Genomic DNA, 20,554 nt, shown 5'->3' on the forward strand with positions numbered 1-20,554 from the left:
TCAGTAAAAAGCACGTTCACGTTTGACGTAACCAAAGAGCATTGACTTACCGGGACCCGGAAGAAAAATTACATCGACATTATCTCAATTTACACGACTACACGTGGTGGTTACAAAGGTGATATAGTCTCGAGCACTAGTGTTTGGGGTTCTGCGGGAAGGATCGTAACCAGGTATGTCACATACATGTAATGTAGCTACCTTCAAATTATTACCAAATCGTGACCTGTGAAGATATTGGTTAGATTTGGTCTTCAGTAACCCATGCTTGTCGTAAGAGGCGACTAAAATCATGTCAATATCAACAAAGTAAGTTCCGCTCAAGCACAGCCGACTGCACTATTCAGAGTATATCATGAGAATGTGTCTCTGGGTCATTATGAAATACAGTTTTTGACGTGTAATCTGTCACAAATGCATGCAAAGGAAGGTCAATATTATACCTGATAAAACGATGGAAGAATGTGTCCAATTTGGTAAAGCCCTCCATGTCTTCCATAAGAGTCAGTTTATGGTTTGTTAAGGATTGAATACATGATATCAATTGCAAATGTTATCATTTCTCCTGTTTCCTCGATGGCGATGGGGTAGTCTAGTGTTTAAAGTGTTTACCCGTCACGGAGAAGACCCGGGTTCGATTCCTCACATGGGCACAATGAGTGAACTCATATATGATGTCTCCCGCCGTGATATTACTGGGTTATTTTTCAAAGCGGCGACGTAAAACTAAATTCACTCACTCACTCTTGTTCCCACGCTCCTCACTGTATCTGGAACATTTTACGTGTCAGATATTGATTGTGTGCCCTCTGCGTTCACATTTCAAACCCTCCGTAAGGCATAAATAAATAACACAGGCACTAAGCGGGGAAGATAGTCCCTATCCTCACCCAGCTCCATCATCTGCATCTACTCGTCATATCAATTATCGGGATAATTTCGATGAATTTCTGTAAATCTACATGACGGCTAAGAGCAAGAGGCAACTGCTATATCACGATCTAGGTACCTATGAAAATGGCTGCATCTAAAGTTTGTGATGCCTTTGAATGGAAAAGATACCATACGTTGATCTATCGTGCTTTTCCTTCAAGACGTATACATGTCATGCATGTATATTTTTATTTCATGATGTTGTCTTCTTTTTATGCTCAACGTAATCGATGAAGTTGGGAGGGTTAATGTGTTAGTAATCAGAGTGAATTTAAATGTGCCTTGATGGGCGGTTGGGTAACTCTTTGGTTAAAGCGTTCGCTCGTCACGCCTTAGACACGGGTTCGATTCGATCCACATCTATACAATGTGTGAAGTCCATTTATGATATCCACCGCCGTGATATTGCTTGAATATTGTTAAACACGTCGTACTTACTCACTCACTCAACCACCCACTCACCCCACCCACCCAACCACCCAACCATGTGAAATGACCTAAACCAGATACTGTTGGTGCAAATGCATTTAAAGGCATTGTTTGTTATATCTTTGCCCGGTGACATGATGGATGTCTGTTTCAGAGCTGATCAAGATGTTAGTTCAGGTCTTGCTGTTGGTTCTCCACCTACACCTTGGAATGTCCATCAGTGGAGAAGTGGACATGCCAGGAGACGTGGTGCTAGGAGGCCTCCTTGCTGTACAACACTATGAAAATGGGTCATGTACTGGTTTGGACTACCGGTCGGTTCAGATCAACGAAGCAGTGAGGTGGTTCTTGCGGCAACTCAACGACAGGTACTACATTCCCAACGTCACACTGGGTAAGACATTAATGGAAGTCTTTTCTGATATTATCGGGTGTCGACCACTCAGAGACATTCTGAAACGTTTATCCCGTTTGAGTGCATCTGCTTTGTTTAGCCACCCTGACACTTACACGAATTTTGTCCCCGCACTAGTACGCAATTTTGCGTGCCAATGAGTAAATTCAGCGTAAACTGTTGTGAAGTGTGCATAAACTGTGCGGGGCTGCGTGCCAGTGCGCAAAGAAAATTTTGAAATGTTCAAAATTTCTGGTACGCATAATCTTCGTGTCACTTGCGTGAACTAGTCGTTAACATTGCGCAACCTACTCGCAAACACTGCGGGCGATGCGCATCAAAGCGTGTCAATTTCCGGCCCTGCTCGCATTGACACGCAGTGTCACGCACTGGCCCCTTTGATCATGAACTGTGTGCGACATGGTCGCGACAGATTGCGCAAAGTTCACGCCTTCTAACTTGTCGTGAAGTGGGCGGGCGGGACTTGCGTATTGATACGACTTGTTCACGTGGTAATGGCACGACGGGTTCCCGCACACGGCACGAATAGTTTGCGCATGTCACGAAATTGATACGCATTGGGCACGCCTACTTCACGCATTGTTGGCGCACGAATCAGCAACGACCGCGCACTCGGCAGTGCGTACATAAAAGCGTGCCCATCGCCAGTCCCCACATTCCTCAACTCGATAGCGAACAGTCAACAAGATGCCTGCCACGAAGATGACAACCAGAGGAAGAGCAGGCCCAGCAGTGGATGGAAGACTTGAAGAAGAGACCGGACAAGAAACAAAGAAAGAGAGAGGGATAGAGACAGATGTCTCAGAGAGGGAGAAGGATATTTCTCCAGGTTCAGCGGACAGTAGTATTTGGCTGTCACCTTATCCCAAGAATATGGACACTCTCATGACCCCAGACACTGAGGGTGTACATATCTTTAACTCGCGTACATAACTTTAACTTTAACTTAATCCTTCATTTGTAAATATGGTATGTTTTCGCATTACATAAGTTACATAAGTAAGTATGTTTCAAAAAAAGAAGAAATAAAAGCACTTTCATACTTTCTTTACATAACGAATTTAGAGAATAGTAATTACAGTAATTAACAGGCATTAGATCCTGTGTTGCTGAAACGTCATGGTCCACATTTGTGGTTATTATGGGACAGTGTGTGACCATTCTCTCTTGCCAAGGAATATCACCAGCAGGAGACAAGTCACACACACGCACGCATGCACGCACGCACACGCACACACACGCACGCACGCACGCACGCACGCACGCACACACGCAGGCACACACACACGAAATATTTATAAGCGCATTTTATCAATGTAATTGCTCAAGTTCTGAGTGCAGATGCGTCATCGGCTACGAAATGATATGGCACATGGACTAACAGGCTTGTCATCATTAGGTGTGGAGCTGGTCCTGGCAGTCTGGCTCGGTTGTCCTCGACAGCTTCATGCAGAGTAGAGTTTGTCCATTTCCTCCATCTGAAGCACCACCCTCTGCCCCAACATCAACATACAAGAACTTGTATCCAGCATCTACATGAGTACAATGCAGTGGAAGCCCTTATAATTGTAGTGGAATGATCCAGCTTTTGGTGACTTCTCCATAGCAACTTGCTTGCCGTCTACAGCCCACAGACGGTTGTGGAAGTTCCATCTGCAACTAAAACCTTCAGCAACCTCAATGATGGCTTTGCAGACTTCTCGTAAGAACTTGCAACGCTGAAGCTGTACTGAAGACTTACATAGGAATTACCAATGGCTCGGAAGCGAAGAATGGTTGCCAGCTTGAGTCCCACCTGCTCATGAATGTGGTCTTCTTCTCAAGATGAGGGGTTAACTTCTCCACCATGTCTTGGAACAAGTCGGGGGAAACTCGCAGGTAATTTCTGTAGCCTCTGGGATGGAGTTCTGTCATTAACTGATCATAATGTCCGAAGTGATGTCTTCTGGTCAACCAGTCCCTCACCCACACTGTCCTTGCTTTTTTCTAGTTGGGGTTACGTCTTCTTCTTTGGCCTGCTCTTGCTGCATTTGCCGGTCTTCAAGAAGTAGTATTGCTGCACCTGCGAGATATAGACACATTGTCTTTTCTGCAATAAGAGCTTGTTCTCTAGTGTTCAACATCTTGTAGGTCCACAGCAGTGCATGAAGCTGGGGGTGATGCCTGCTATTTATATAGCGTGGCGTCAAGCTTGACAAAGCGGGACCAAATAATACCACGACTGCTTCAGGCATACGCGAATGGGTTGTGGCAATGCATGCCCATGCTGGAACTATGCGCGTCGTGCGTACCATGTCGTACACTAGACGTAAACAATGCGCCAACAATACTTGACAGCGTTTCAATGCGTGACAATGCGCACCATTTTCGGTCACGCATTGCATGCCAAGTGCGTAACTTATGCGTAGGCAGGACACGAACAGTGCGCAAACTATGCTTCACGCTTTCATGCGCACCACCTAAATTACACGCATTGCCACGACGAATTGCGCGGCAGTGCGGGGACAAATTCGTGCAAGTATCAGGGTGGCATTTGTTTGTTGTTAAACTCAGCAGTATTCCAGCTATATGGCGACGGTCTGTGAATAATCGAGTCTGAACCAGACAATCCTGTGATCAACAGCACGAGCATCGATCTACTCAAATGTGATATGATGACATGTGTCAACCAAGTCGGCGAGTCTGATCACCCGAGTCCCGTTAGACGCCTCTTACGACAAGCATGGGTTGCTGAAGACCAATTCTAACCCGGATCTTTACGGGCTTGGGGGCGTGTGTAATACATGTCATTACTATAAAGTGACTCGAGTTTACATTTACATTTTACATTTCGGTTACAGTCAGTTCGTTTTCCTGTTATGGAATTGGAATTTTAAACATCTTGATAAGTGCGGACTGAAACTGCAGTCATCGGCATTATTTCTGAATTAGACTTCCTCTGAGTTGTCATTTCGTCTTAAACAGCAATCCACTCTCAAGATGTAGAATTGCATAGCTGGACGACATTCGCCATCAAGGTGTCATTCTAGTATGTATGTATGTATGTATGTATGTATGTATGTATGTATGTATGTATGTATGTATGTATGTATGTATGTATGTATGTATGTATGTATGTATGTGCGTGCGTGCGTGCGTGCGTGCGTGCGTGCGTACGCGCGCTAGTGTGTGTGTGCGCGCCAATCGTTGTGGCTTAGAAGCATATTGTCGTTTTTCTGCAGATTATTTAAAATAAAACTGATATGTGTTTGTTTAGTTGTTTGGGTTCCAATAAGTTCAAATTCAAGATTTATTCTTTCAACCTGTCATTCTGATGCTTTCAAATCACGGATGATGTCAACGAGCTGAATAAATTATAATTTCTATAAAATCGTACAAATTGAAATATTTTTTCCTCTGTGCAGCCATGCGTCTGATTTTTTAACGCTTTGTAGGCTAGGCTAAATGGCAAGCAGGAAAGTTTTGCTTGTGCACTGATAACATTTACTTCCTACAAATACAACATTAGAACTGTCGTATTTTCAGTTGTAATTTTATTGATTACATAAACTCTGAAACTCAAAGTAACAAATCGTAGCTTTTACTTCACAGTCCCGTAATGGTGAAGAGCGGTGGGGTAGCCATATGGCTACAGCGCTTTCGCCTCACGCTGAAGATCCGGGTTCGATTCCCTCGGGGAAGCCCACGTCTGGTTCCCCGCTTTGATACTGCTCTAATATTGCTAAAAGTGGCAAAAAAACATACTCACCCATTCACTTAAAATAACCTCAACACCTCGTGGACTGCCGTTCAATGATATATTAAACGATCCATTTAGGGTTGCACGGTATTACCGATATACCGGTATATCACAATACGCCTTTTAAGCTGTTTTTATTGTGTGTTTTTCCCAGAACTGGCAAATTGGGTAAGACAAATATGTGAGGTTTCGTGATTATCTCCGGTATAAGTTCTACATCTTGACTTTCATTCACTCTGTTCGTTTCCGATAGTATTTCATTGACAAAAGTGCATACTTTATATACAACATATTTCGAGAGAAAACAAAATCCCTCAAAATCAAATCTAAATTCAAGATTTCTGATATCACAACCATAACATCTATTTTCAGGGCTTTAGTATGTGAGTGAGTAAGTTTAGTTTTACGCCGCACTCAGCAATATCCCAGCTATATGGAACCGGTCTGTAAATAATCGAGTCTGGACCAGACAATCCAGTGATCAATATGAGAATCGATCTACGCAGTTCGGATATGATAACATGTGTCAACCAAGTCAGCGAGCCTGACGCACATGGGCAGAAAATAAAGGATTCTGACATCAATATTTCCTTTTAACGATTATGATTTTAGTATCATAAAAACATATTTTAACGCGTGACTTCTTTTGATCAACATTTCAGGTTTTCATGCTTTCAAAACTTGTGGGAACGCCCAACAAGCAAGCAAACAAACCTTTGACATGATGACCAAATACATGGATAGACAAAGGCCGCATCTGTTGGGTAAGTTAGCAAGGTATCGCTTGAGTGAAGCAGAAAGAGTATAACGAGTATGTGATACATTATCATGTGATTGGTCTTTATAGGAATACTAGGACCAGAGTACAGTTCAGAAACCAAGGAAGTGTCTCGTCTGCTGAGTTCCCTCCCGGAAGAGGATCGTCTGCTGCAGATCAGCTACTCCGCCACGGCCGCCTTCCTCTCTGACAAGAGTATCTACAAAAACCTGTACCGGGTCATAGAAACGGATGATGTACAAGTGGAGGTGAGTGTACCGAGTGGGCTGGTTGGTTGGTTGTGAGTGAGTGAGTGAGTGAGTGAGTGGGCTGGCTGGTTGGTTGGTTGGCTGGTTGGTTGTGAGTGAGTGAGTGAGTGAGTGAGTGAGTGAGTGAGTGACATGATCCTATGACACAAAATCCTTGTAATCAAGTCGTTTTGTTTAATAATGGTGTATTAAAAATTACAAAAGAGTCCTTTATGAAAATTTCATTAATTAGAAGTGGCTTTATGTTGTCCCATAGGTCACCCTGAAGCTCATGCAAGCTCTGAACTGGAACTACGTAAGCATCGTGTTCGACTCCGATACCTACGGTCGGGATGCAGCCTATGCCCTCCGAGTATCTGCAGAAGCTGAGGATATCTGCATCCCTGTGTTCCTCTCTTTGGACCTGGGTCAAACTAAAAGTCAACAAGAGGCTGTATTCAGTAACCTAACCCAACGTCTTCAGAAATACGAAGAAAGTCCTGTGTTAGGATTGGTCTTCTTTGGTCGAGCTGAAACAGCAAAGGACATGTTTGTGTACCTTGATAAACACTTGAAACTCACAAATTTTCAAATGATTGTTTCAGAATCATTAGCCGTTGACAAAATGTATGTACAAGACGCAAAGGATGGGCAAATTATCCCCAGAACTAAAGGTCTCTTGACTCAGAGTCCAGATTATTACGATGTGGAATCGTTCAGTCAGTTCTGGGCTGATCTACACAAGCATATAACACTGATAACGAAACACATCAGGAATAATGATTGGTTTCATGGTTACCTGCAGAAAATTACTGGATGCCAATTTAAGGACAGCATGGTCAATGCTACCGCCTGTCTCAATAATGCAAGCGAATATATTCGTGGGCATACGAAACTGAACTTGTATACCCATTATGCTCTTCGTGGTGCTGCAGCGTTTGCGAAAACAGTTAAGCAACTATATACAGAATGGGGTTCAAATACTGATGTTTGTTTTCCGTTGAGGAGTCAAGCAATATCAAAGATGGAACAGATCGTTGTCAGTACGAGAGGGGATTTTAAGCAAGAGTTTCCTAACGTAAACATTACCTTCAGCTTCGAAAAAGGAGAGATTCGCTATGCAAAGAAAGAAGAACCTGATTATACTGTCTTCAACTTCAAATCCAATGGCAGCTCATTTGGATTTTACAAGGTATACCATCTATGTCTATCACTTCCATACTTTGTGTGTTTATTTTTCTTTACTTCTTTCGATCAATAGAAGAACAAGATATGTATTAGTTATCCACCTGAAGGTTTCAAAATAGATCTCACAGTGGCAGGTTGTCTGGAAAGCATCATGCAAGGAAAACAAACATGGGTTGTCCTTTTGAGCATTATCTATTTGAGTATCAATTCTTATAAAAAGAACTACTTTAAGCTATTATTAACAGGCAGCTAACTATATACGCACAATTCACATAAAGTATATGACTGCCAACTTTGAGACTGCAAACTGGGCAATTACAAACATGGAAACATTTCAATAAATACACTTTTTACAAATCTCCATTTTTTCTTCTATACGAAACTATTATATCATAAATAATTGACAGGAATATTATACTGATTATACATTGGTCAAGCAAACCACTGACTGTTAACAGAATGAGAAAAATACAATGATAGTAATAGTCCACTTTTAAAGCGTCATTCCAGGATGAATATCTTGCTCAAAACGTTATCAATATTACCAGGACTGAAGTCCTAGGCACTCCGAGGAATCAAGCTGCATAAGACGCTCACCCATCCAGTGGCTGCATAAGACGCTCACCCATCCAGTGGTCTTCCCCGCTCATCGTTGCTCAACTTCAACTGAATAGTAACTTGAGCTCTATGCACAAGAATAGACATCACCACAACGATTACCAATGCTATGTTTGTTCTTATCCTTGCAGGTGGGGGAGTTTAGAGATGACCGGTTAAATATAACAGACACAATCGTGGCATTTAATAAGGACGAAGAAGAAACAGACGCCGTTCATGCACAATGTCAGAAATCGTATGATTGTATAAAGTGCTTGAAGTCAAACGAAGATGCAAAGGTCTTATACATACCAGGTGATTTCTATATCATTGGTATGGCACCCATACACAACAAGGGTGGTACCTTTCTGAAGTGTGGAAGCGTGCGAGCCATATCTCTAAGTGTTGACCTAACAATAGCATTGCAGTTCGCTGTATCCACCTTAAACAACAAGTCTGGCATATTTGGTGGGACTCTTGGCAACAAGACAATTGGCTTGGTTGTACTGGATACATGTTCCAATCCATATAAGATACAAGAGCAGATCATTAGTTTGAATGATGGAAGCCTACGTCTTGACCATAGTTCTAACAGTTCAAAGATTTTGGACAAGATAATTGGTTATATTGGCCCTGCTTTCAGCTTCGTAACTGTACCTGTTTCAACATTATTGACACAAACCAAGACGTTGCAGATCTCCTACTCAGCCACAGCTTCCACCTTGAGCAACAGAGGATATCATCCATATTTTATGAGAGCGAGTTCACCTGACCCCAAGCAAGCTGAAGTTATCATGCAGTTAGCTAAAAGGACTTCCTCGAAATACATACAGATTATCTTCTCGAAGGAGGAATATGGGATAGATGGAAAAGAAGCTCTTCTGGATGCTGCACAGAAAGAGGAGATATGCGTGGCACAGACCGTTGAAGCTGAGAACACTGATGATCCAAGTAAACATACAGGCTACATTTCTAAGCTAAGACGATACAGATATGCCAAAGTTGTCGTCGTGTTTGCATTGCCGTTTCTTACACGTTTGATCATGCAGAACCTTGATAAAGATATGGAAAGTAGAGAATTTTCCTTTATTGGTGGAGAAAGCTGGGCTCAAATGGAAGACCTTTTAACAACAAACTTACGTGGTTCTATAACAATAGCTCAGAAGCTTCCTGAAATTACCGCTTTTGCTGAATACTTTAAAAATATAGACATTCAAACTTACGAAAACCCATGGCTGCAAGAGTACTTTGAAGAAATTAAACAGTGCTATGTACCTAAAAGTTTTCAAAGAAGAATGGACAAAAAATGTCCCTCATCAAGGCTTGGTGACAGTATCAAGCCTGATTTGTGGGTAACATTTGCAATCTACACAGTGTACAGTCTTGTCCATGGGTTCCACGATGCTGTGACATCAATCTGTAAAGATCTTGTAATCTGCACAGACATTTCCACTCCAGCCATGATCGCTAAACTGAAAGAAGTAAAACTGGATATTTACCAGGATGGTAACAGCATCAACGTCTTTGACAGCAATGGTGACGGAAACGTGGGGTACACTATTTCCCAGATTGTCCGGAACAAAAGTCTTTTGTATAAAGAGGTAGGTATGTCATGTGAACGTTTTTTAAAGCTCGGATTGTATCCTAAGCTATTCAGACAATCGTCTTCTTATGCCGTTGTCTCCTCAGAGACATGGGCATGTGTTCCTCTGTCGTCTTAGCAGCCAAAATTTGCTGGTTAGAATTCGGTCCCTTTTACACCTGTGGGGTTTCTCTAGTTCACTTTGCCACCGACGATTTTCAAATACAACTTCTATAATTATTCTAAGTAAAGATGTAAGTCTACTACAGGTTTTACTTCCTGCTTTGATTTTGCTCACTTCCTTAGTGCCACCAAGTTTGCCTGCCATGATTTAACCGAGAAACTGTCAAAGCATCGTCAATCCTACATATATTGCCTTCTCGATCACTTAGTGATTTGGTTTGTTTGTTTGTTGTTCTAACGCTGTACTCAGCAATGTCCCAACTATTTGGCGGAAAATCAAGTGTTCAATAAGAACACTGATCTACGCAATTGGGATGACATGACATTGTGTCAACCAAGTCAGCTAGCAGGACCACCCTATCCCGCAAATCGCCTCTTACGACAAGCATGGGTTGCTGAAGACCAATTCGAACCTTTACCTTCACGGGTATCACTTTGTGCTAAATTAGTATTAAGTTACGTCTTAGCGTAGTAATAGTAAGTTATCCTGGTCCCGAGGATAAAACTACTGCAGTTGTATGTATGTAATATTTCTACAGATGACATTGTTGATGTTTTGCAAACTGAGTGGACATGCTTACATTCCTTATGAAATTATTGTGCTTTGGTTTCATTTTGTTGGAATAATGAGGTGTGCAACACCAGGCAGATTAATGTATCATTCTTGTCTGACCTTGCTACAGTGACTGAGTTTACAATAATATTTGTTTTTTCAAGGTTGGCCATTCATCAGATAAGGGTATCATTTTGTCAAGACCTGTACAGCAACTGATGACATATTTAAACTTTACTTCGGCTTGTCCAAACGAATATGAATGTGCACAGTGCAGGAAGCAGTTTGAAAGCAAAAAAATGTGAGTATTCTTTTTTCGAAGAAGATAATTGAGTGAGTGAGTGAGTTATAATTCACGTCACATCGGTAGTATTTCAGCCATATCATGACTATGAAGCTATATGGTAATAGAAGCCATCTTAGATGTATATAAATGCAATAAATAAATAACAACAAAGGTCAATATATGAATCAGTAGACTATAACAGATTTACTCTTCGAACTAGTGTGCATCTGGAGAAGATATTACTATGCATACAAATACAATAGAAATACGAGCTACATATCGCCAGCAACTGAAAGTAAATCACCATACTAGAGTCAATGAGGTCTTATTGTACAACATGTTTGGACGCTAGTTGCTTTTGCATCATCCACCTGTTACGAATTGACGAATTCAGCCATAAATTAAAATAATGAATATTCTATGTAAGGCGTGCACAAATATACATAGCAATATTCCATCTACATGACGGCGGTCTGTAAATAATCGAGTCTTGACCAGACAATCCCGTGATCAACAGCATGAGCATTGATCGACGCAATTGGGACACGAAGACATGTGCCAACAGTCAGCGAGCATGACCACACGATCCCGTGAACCGCCAATTACGTCAAGCATGGGTTAAGGAAGACCAATTCTAGCTCGCATCTTCATGGGCTTAGAATAGTTATAATATTGACCCTTATTAAATTATAAAAAAAACTGCTGTGTTTGTGCAGTTGACATTCGGGGAATTATATGTGATCAGGAAAATTATATCTCCATGTTTAGATGAATAAAGAAAAAATACGTAACAAGATTCCAACACCATGAATCTTGGTATCCTTTTCTTCATTGAAACAGTTTTCCAGTCACCAATTTCACCTTTTCAAGAAGGTTTTTGTGAGGCTAACCGATCTTATACATTGATCTACAGATACGATGCATATACAACTGACAAATTGTTCAATGGGAAAATTCTTTATATGACACTGAATATGAATTAGTAAGTTATCGGCTTACGTGGCCACTACCCGTGAAGATCCGGGATAGAATTGATCTTCAGTAACCCATGCTTGTAAGAGGCGACTAACGAGATCGGGTGGTCAGACTCGCTGACTTGGTTGCCACATGTCATCGTATCCCAACTGCATAGATTGAATAGTGCTGAGTGCGTTGTAAAACTGTATTCACTCACATACATGGCAACTGACTACAGTGGTAAGACCCCAACACACATCACATATATGCGGCAAACTGTGTTATATCGATGTTGCAGTGCTCAACCGAATTCCGACAGAACAACCATTTTCTATTCGCTTGTTTCTGGTGCAAGTGTGCTCGGGTTGGTTGTCTTGGTGATGTCAGGTTATCTCTGCCGCCAAGTGCGGAGGAGGAAGACCCAGAAGAAAGAAGGTAAGTAATGAGTGAGTGAGTTACATAAGTTTTACCCCACGTTTGCAAATATTCCAGCAATATCATGGCGGTGGACACCTGAAATGTGCTTCAAACATTGTATCCATGTAGGGTTTCGAACTTGGATCTTTGGCGTGACGAGCGAACGCTTTAACCACTTGGCTATGTACCCCACCTCCCCACGAAGGTTAGGGGATAGGAACATGTTTAAACACACACGCACACACACGCACGCACGCACACACACACACACACACGCACACGCACACACACACAGTTTATAGTGTACAGGTTTTGCAAGATCATTTAGTGAAAACAGAAACATCCTTGATATATCCATCAACATATAGGCAGACGAATGTGGTGGATAAAGGCAGTAAACCAGACTCTGTACTATTGACAGTGACATGCTTTAATCTTTTTAGGTATTAATTGCTCCCATCATTGGTTGATGTGTTAATTGTGGTGGAGACGATGATGTCATTTCACTTTGACTGCAATTCAAAACAAATATGGAAATCATATTACATTATTAACCTCTTTACTTGTGTGGAGAACAGAAAGAAAGAGAAAACTTGCCATCCCCACTCTCGCTTTACAACTTTGAGTATGGGCCTCTATAATCTGGCCCTATTTTCAAGAGCCCTTCTTTACAAACGTATGTTTGAAGCCTTGTCTTTTTTCGTTTCCGTCCTCTCATCCTAATTTTACATCGGTAATGCTCGATAGTGAGTGAGTGAGTTTAGTTTTACGCCGCACTCAGCAATATTCCAGCTATATGGCGGCGGCCTGTTAATGCTCGATAAATATTCATGAATAATCTTAGAATATATATAGCTTTGTGTTTTTATATTTCTCACATCTATTTCAGATCCCTATTCGACCATATATCCGAGGGATAGTTTCATTCAGTGAAACAAATCAACATTCCCAAGTGCACCTTTGTAGAACTGTATAACTACTCACATTATTAGCTATCTGACATCACCATGATCAAATCTTCTTCTGTGTCAACTGAAGAGATATAATCAACAACAAGATTTCATTCAGCAGACAAACAATTATAATGTTATCGTACGAAGTTGGTGTACTTCGTATATTTATGTTTACTTACATTTTCAGTTATGTTTGTTTATTCGATTCTATTGTGTACGATTCGGTAAATATGCAATGATGTCCTTCTTAACACATACGTCATAAATTAAAGAGGGAAAATGAAAGTGAACCTAGATAATAAGCTAGATAATGCCTGTCCGAATTATGCTTTCCTGTTGACAACATGCCAAAACAGATACTTAGAAAATGCGGAACATAATGAAAATGTATGCGAAAGAGTAAAAGTAAAATGTACCGCATGAATTAAAGATCGATTTGTAAAACATTTTCGGTTGCAAAATTATTTTTTCCTAAGATGGAGAATTCTAAATTTATAGGGGGAAACTATTACCAACAACCAATATGCTTGTTTGTAAAAATGAAACATTATTGTAGAAAACCCCAAAAGCCTCTCTTGTTTGATGGTTATTGATGCTCTAGACTGTAACTGGGTTCATTTTTCTTCGATAACCTTATATTTTGTACTTTTTTCATCACTTGTGATGTAAATATAAGTCTACCTATAATTGTATAAACATGTACTTGTATCATAATTTAGTTTTGTGTGTGCTTGTGCAATCTGATCTACTGAACGCCTGACTTTTTCTGCGAGTTCCAGGAAAATGTGTCAATGACAATCCCACTGAAAGAGACTACTTCTTTAGTCTACAAAATAGATCGTACACTTGGTTTATGCACATAAGGCAGATCTTCTAGCTTTTCGAGGGAAACATTAAGTCTGTATCGTGTGCATTTGACCTTTAGTGTTATGTGTCACAAACAAGAATAGACAAGATTATAGCGATCTTTGCGACGTCTATACTATGAAACATAAGAATATTTTATGAAACGGTACCCAGATGTATGATAATGATTAGTTTAAATATGGATTTGCATATTTATCCTGCCTCACACATAAATGTCGTTTTCGGATTGGCTGAGCGCTCTTCTATCATTTTCAATGTATGTACCCCGCTGGGAATGCCGAACTCATATGGTACTTTCGTAGTAGTGATTCTTTATCCCGAATAACATTTGAATCATGTATGATGTACGGAAATTTCCGATGCTTTGACGTAACATTGACAAAATAACTATGTCTGATGCTATTCCCTGTGTTGACGTAAACCATGTATCGCGATGCTTTTTAAATAGACAATAACAATAAATGAAAGGAATCTAGTATTCATTGAACATAAAGCAAACTTTTGACACTATCAAACGTAAACATGAGTTATCCGAGTTCGACACAACCGCGATATTTACGTAATATGAGATACGCAGGGCACAAATCGTACCCGGTCCCCTAAAATATTTCCTCAAGGGTAAGTACATCTGTCCGAACCACAACATACGCGGACAAAGCATTTAGCAGAGCGGGTGCTGTACTCTGGAATGGATTACCTGAAAATGTCAGAAAATCGGAAAATATCAACAGTTTCCGATCTTGTCTCAAAACCATCCTCTTCAAACGATTCGACTAAGCGCACATGAGCAGGACTCTGGATATGTAGCGCTATACAAATGTCTAATTTGATTTGATTTGATTTGATTTGATTGATAAATACATACACTTGTAGTTTTTGTTTCCTTTTGCTTGGGGTGGCATTTGACTTGTACCCAAAATGTACAGGGTTATATCATGAACGCTTTAACTGGCACATATTTCGAGGCATATTTCCATTGTTTTGTTTAGATAGCGGATGCCGGTTTTGTGGAGCGTTAATTACCGTACAAACAGTCACTTGGACGGTCTTCATTGTGCCGAAATACGGAATAGACTGACGCCGGTTTAGAGGGCGTAAATAATCATAAATTAACTAGCTTCTACCGGGACCAAATTCTAGTGCCGATATTGGGAGCATGCCGGATTGAGGGATGCCGGTTTGGAGGGCTTCCACTGTAAATTGATTCTAACTTTGGTGTCGTAGCAAATTTCTTTATGTTAAAATTTGTTGTTCGAAACAACTTGATGAAAACGCATTCAGCGACCCCTGTGTTAATACGAGCCTGCTTTAAAACCTTTACAATTTGAAACTACAGTAAGTACGTACATAACGAACTGTAGGATATGAAAAAAATGTTTCTGATTCATGATTGTGAATGTTCAGGTTACATACATGCATGCATGCATGCATGCATACATACATGCATACATTACATACATACATACATACATACATACATACATACATACATACATACATACATACATACATACATACATACATACATACATACATACATACATACATACATACATACAGTTTACTCTATATATAGCTTTCATTTAAAATTCATTAATCCATAATATCCTATTTTTCATCATGAACTTTAATGTGAACACACTGCACAGCTCGCCGAGGACGTTGGCAACGCCCATCGCGTCATTAAACGAGTAACTCGACCAACTGTCTCGTGGACTCTGCAAGGTTATCATGAAACTCTACCATGAACCTGCTTTCGACTTACCATTCACCGTAAAGTTTTGGCCTTCCACTGTCCGATTAAACTCAAACAAGATCAATTATGCTCTCGGACAACATCAAGGACACATTTAAGATTTGTATAAGTGAGAAGATAACATTTTGTCACACATGGTAGGCTGGTTGTTAGATATATTAATGAAAACAAGAAGTTGCGGTGAAATGTGACGAGCCTCTCCTCGTGGGAAAGAAGACTGACTGGATGTACCATGACGGATAGATCAAAGTTGTCAATGCGAACACGCTCTATTACTTGTGTATACGGAACACAAAAGTCAAAGCCGTAAAAAGGATGCAGTCATTGAAAATTGCTCAACAACATAATGTGGTGTACATTTTAAAGGGACTCAAAGCAAACCAGACAATCCAGTGATCAATATGAGCATCGATCTTCACAGTTCGGATATGATAACATGTGTCAACTAAGTCAGCGAGCCTTGACGCACATGGGCAGAAAATATAGGATTCTGACATCAATATTTCCTTTTAACGATTATGATTTTAGTATCATAAAAACATATTTTAAAGCGTGACTCCTTTTGATCAACATTTCAGGTTTTCATGCTTTCAAAACTTGTGGGAACGCCCCACGAGCAAGCAGACAAACCTTGGACATGATGACCAAATACATGGATAGACAAAGGCCGCAACTGTTGGGTAAGTTAGCAAGGTATCGCTTGAGTGAAGCAGAAAGAGTATAACGAGTATGTGATACATTATCATGTGATTGGTCTTTATAGGAATACTAGGACCAGAGTACAGTTCAGAAACCAAGGAAGTGTCTCGTCTGCTGAGTTCCTCCCGGAAGAGGATCGTCTGCTGCAGATCAGCTACTCCGCCACGGCCGCCTTCCTCTCTGACAAGAGTATCTACAAAAACCTGTACCGGGTCATAGCAACGGATGATGTACAAGTGGAGGTGAGTGTACCGAGTGGGCTGGTTGGTTGGTTGTGAGTGAGTGAGTGAGTGGGCTGGCTGGCTGGTTGGTTGGTTGTGAGTGAGTGAGTGAGTGAGTGAGTGAGTGAGTGAGTGAGTGAGTGAGAGAGTGAGTGGAGTGAGTGAGAGTGAGTGAGTGAGTGAGTGACATGATCCTATGACACAAAAATCCTTGTAATCAAGTCGTTTTGTTTAATAATGGTGTATTAAAAAATTACAAAAGAGTCCTTTATGAAAATTTCATTAATTAGAAGTGGCTTTTATGTTGTCCCATAGGTCACCCTGAAGCTCATGCAAGCTCTGAACTGGAACTACGTAAGCATCGTGTTCGACTCCGATACCTACGGTCGGGATGCAGCCCTATGCCCTCCGAGTATCTGCAGAAGCTGAGGATATCTGCATCCCTGTGTTCCTCTCTTTGGACCTGGGTCAAACTAAAAGTCAACAAGAGGTTGTATTCAGTAACCTAACCCAACGTCAGAAAGACGAAGAAAGTCCTGTGTTAGGATTGGTCTTCTTTGGTCGAGCTGAAACAGCAAAAGGACATGTTTGTGTACCTTGATAAACACTTGGAACTCACAAATTTTCAAATGATTGTTTCAGAATCATTAGCCGTTGACAAAATGTATGTACAAGACTATGCAAAGGATGGGCAAATCATCCCCAGAACTAAAGGTCTCTTGACTCCAGAGTCCAGATTATTACGATGTGGAATCGTTCAGTCAGTTCTGGGCTGATCTACACAAGAATATAAAACTGATAACGAAACACATCAGGAATAATGATTGGTTTCATGGTTACCTGCAGAAAATTACTGGATGCCAATTTAAGGACAGCATGGTCAATGCTACCGCCTGTCTCAATAATGCAAGCGAATATATTCGTGGGCATACGAAACTGAACTTGTATACCCATTATGCTCTTCGTGGTGCTGTAGCGTTTGCGAAAACAGTTAAGCAACTATATACAGAATGGGGTTCAAATACTGATGTTTGTTTTCGGATGAGGAGTCAAGCAATATCAAAGATGGAACAGATCGTTGTCAGTACGAGGAGGGATTTTAAGCAAGAGTTTCCTAACGTAAACATTACCTTCAGCTTCGAAAAGGAGAGATTCGCTATGCAAAGAAAGAAGAACCTGATTATACTGTCTTCAACTTCAAATCAATGGCAGCTCATTTGGATTTTACAAGGTATACCATCTATGTCTATCACTTCCATACTTAATGTGTTTATTTTTTATTTATTTCGATCAATAGAAGAACAAGATATGTATTAGTTTTCCACCTGAAGGGTTTCAAAATAGATCTCACAGTGGCAGGTTGTCTGGAAAGCATCATGCAAGGAAAATAAACACGAGTTGTCCTTTTGAGCATTATCAATTCTTATAAAAAGAACTACTTTAAGCTATTATTAACAGGCAGCTAACTATATATGCACAATTCACATAAAGTATATGACTGCCAACTTTGAGAAAGCAAACTGGGCAGATACAAACATGGAAACATTTCAAGCCAAATACACTTTTTACAAATCTCCCTTTTTTCTTCTATACGAAACTATTATATCATAAATAATTGACAGGAATATTATACTGATTATACATTGGTCAAAGCAAACCACTGACTGTTAACAGAATGAGAAAAATACAATGATAGTAATAGTCCACTTTTAAAGCGTCATTCCAGGAAGAATATCTGGGTTTGCTCAAAACGTTATCAATATTACCAGGACTGAAGTCCTAGGCACTCCGAGGAATCAAGCTGCATAAGACGCTCACCCATCCAGTGGCTGCATAAGGCGCTCCCACCCATCCAGTGGTCTTCCCCGCTCATCGTTGCTCAACTTCAACTGAATAGTAACTTGAGCTCTATGCACAAGAATAGACACATCACCACAACGATTACCAATGCTATGTTTGTTCTTATCCTTGCAGGTGGGGAGTTTAGAGATGACCGGTTAAATATAACAGACACAATCGTGGCATTTAATAAGGACGAAGAAGAAACAGACGCCGTTCATGCACAATGTCAGAAATCGTATGATTGTATAAAGTGCTTGAAGTCAAACGAAGATGCAAAGGTCTTATACATACCAGGTGATTTCTATATCGATTGGTATGGCACCCATAGCACAACAAGGGTGGTACCTTTCTGAAGTGTGGAAGCGTGCGAGCCATATCTCTAAGTGTTGACCTTATGAAGCATTGCAGTTCAGCTGTATCCACCTTAAACAACAAGTCCTGGTATATTTGGTGGGACTCTTGGCGAAAATAAGACTATTGGCTTGGTTGTACTGGATACATGTTCCAATCCATATAAGATACAAGGAGCAAATCATTAGTTTGAATGATGAAGCCCACGTCTTGACCATAGTTCTAACAGTTCAAAGATTTTGGACAAGATAATTGGTTATAATGGCCCTGCTTTCAACTTCGTAACTGTACCTGTTTCAACATTATTGACACAAAACCAAGACGTTCGCAGATCTCTCCTACTCAGCCACAGCTTCCATCTTGAGCAACAGGGATTATCATCCATATTTTATGAAATAGCGAGTTCAACTGGACCTCCAAAGCAAGCTGAAAGTTATCATGCACAGTTAGCTAAAAGGACTTCCTCAGAAATACCTACAGATTATCTTCTCGAAGGAGGAATATGGGATAGATGGAAAAGAAGCTCTTCTGGATGCTGCACAGAAAGGGGAGATATGCTGGCACAGACCGTTGAAGCTGAGAACACTGATGATCAAGTAAACATATACAGGCTACATTTCTAAGCTAAGACAATACAGATATGCCAAAGTTGTCGTCGTGTGTGCATTTTGCTGCTTACATCGTTTGGTATTACAGAACCTTGATAAAGATATGGAAGTAGCAGGGAATTTTTTCCTTTATTGGTGTTGGAGAGAAAGCTGGGCTCAAATGGGAGAGACCTTTTAACAAATAAACGTACGTGTTTCCTATAACAATAGCTCAGAAGCTTCCTGAAATTACCGCTTTTGCTGGAAGATACTTCTAAAAATATAGACATTCAAACTTACGAAAACCAACTTGGCTGCAAGAGTACTTTTGAAGAGAAATTAAGTTGCTATGTACACAAAGTTTTCGTAAAAGAAGAATGGACAAAATAATATCCCTCATCAAGGCTTGGTAATTATCAAGCCTGATTTGTCAGGTAACATTTGCAATCTACACAGTGTACAGTCTTGTCCATACCAGGTTCCGGTGCTGTAACTATCAATCCTACTTAAAAGATCTTATGAAATACACAGACATTTCCCTCCAGCCATGATCGCTAAACTGAAGAAGTAAAACTGGATATTTACCAGGATGGTATTGTAGCATCAACGTCTTTGACAGCAATAGTGACGGAAACGTGGGGTACACTATTTCCCAGATTGTCCGGAACAAAAGTCTTTTGTATAAAGAAATTGGGGTATGTCATGTGAACGTTTTTTAGCTCAGTTGTATCCAAAGCTATTCAGACAATCGTCTTCTTATGCCGTTGTCTCTCAGAGACATGGGCATGTGTTCCTCTGTCGTCTTAGCATTAAAATTTGCTGGTTAGAATTCGGTCCCTTACACACCTGTGGGGTTTCTCTAGTTCACTTGCCACCGACGTTTTCAAATACAACTTCTATAATTATTCTAAGTAAAGATGTAAGTCTACTACAGGTTTACTTCCTGCTTTGATTTTGCTCACTTCCTTGGAGTACCCGCAAGTTTGCCTGCCAT

General features: G+C 40.6%; 2 protein-coding genes and 1 long non-coding RNA gene across 3 annotated transcripts; all 3 read left to right on the top strand.

Moving 5' to 3' along the window:
- On the top strand, nucleotides 1-6,211 carry LOC124263300. The gene is made up of 3 exons (XR_006894807.1): nucleotides 1-173; nucleotides 1,517-1,756; nucleotides 6,179-6,211. It is a non-coding gene; the product is annotated as an uncharacterized LOC124263300 (long non-coding RNA).
- A 29-nt stretch (nucleotides 6,212-6,240) lies between these two features.
- On the top strand, nucleotides 6,241-9,740 carry LOC124263292 (metabotropic glutamate receptor 5-like). The gene is made up of 5 exons (XM_046697878.1): nucleotides 6,241-6,280; nucleotides 6,364-6,542; nucleotides 6,799-7,713; nucleotides 8,459-9,658; nucleotides 9,732-9,740. Exons 1-5 carry the CDS (start codon nucleotides 6,241-6,243, stop codon nucleotides 9,738-9,740), a joined length of 2,343 nt encoding a protein of 780 aa, XP_046553834.1.
- LOC124263299 lies at nucleotides 9,615-13,951 on the top strand. Its single transcript, XM_046697884.1, has 4 exons — nucleotides 9,615-9,907; nucleotides 10,789-10,925; nucleotides 12,166-12,302; nucleotides 13,174-13,951. The coding sequence occupies exons 1-4, from the start codon at nucleotides 9,767-9,769 to the stop codon at nucleotides 13,215-13,217; spliced, it is 459 nt and encodes a 152-aa protein (XP_046553840.1). The 5' UTR covers nucleotides 9,615-9,766; the 3' UTR covers nucleotides 13,218-13,951.
- Nucleotides 13,952-20,554: the final 6,603 nt, after the last annotated feature.

Source organism: Haliotis rubra, unplaced genomic scaffold, assembly GCF_003918875.1.
Source record: "Haliotis rubra isolate DU_JTF1 unplaced genomic scaffold, ASM391887v1 Scf878, whole genome shotgun sequence".
In the NCBI taxonomy this organism is placed as follows: Eukaryota; Metazoa; Mollusca; class Gastropoda; order Lepetellida; family Haliotidae; genus Haliotis; species Haliotis rubra.

Excerpts from the sequence above, each read along its gene's own strand:
- LOC124263292 (XM_046697878.1), top strand. The coding sequence starts at position 6,241 with ATGACCAAATACATGGATAGACAAAGGCCGCATCTGTTGG. Across the intron at positions 6,281-6,363 it reads ACAAAGGCCGCATCTGTTGG|GAATACTAGGACCAGAGTAC; the intron begins GTAAGTTAGCAA and ends TGGTCTTTATAG. Across the intron at positions 6,543-6,798 it reads CGGATGATGTACAAGTGGAG|GTCACCCTGAAGCTCATGCA; the intron begins GTGAGTGTACCG and ends GTTGTCCCATAG.
- LOC124263299 (XM_046697884.1), top strand. The coding sequence starts at position 9,767 with ATGATCGCTAAACTGAAAGAAGTAAAACTGGATATTTACCAGGATGGT. Across the intron at positions 9,908-10,788 it reads AAAGTCTTTTGTATAAAGAG|GTTGGCCATTCATCAGATAA; the intron begins GTAGGTATGTCA and ends TGTTTTTTCAAG. Across the intron at positions 12,303-13,173 it reads GAAGACCCAGAAGAAAGAAG|ATCCCTATTCGACCATATAT; the intron begins GTAAGTAATGAG and ends CATCTATTTCAG.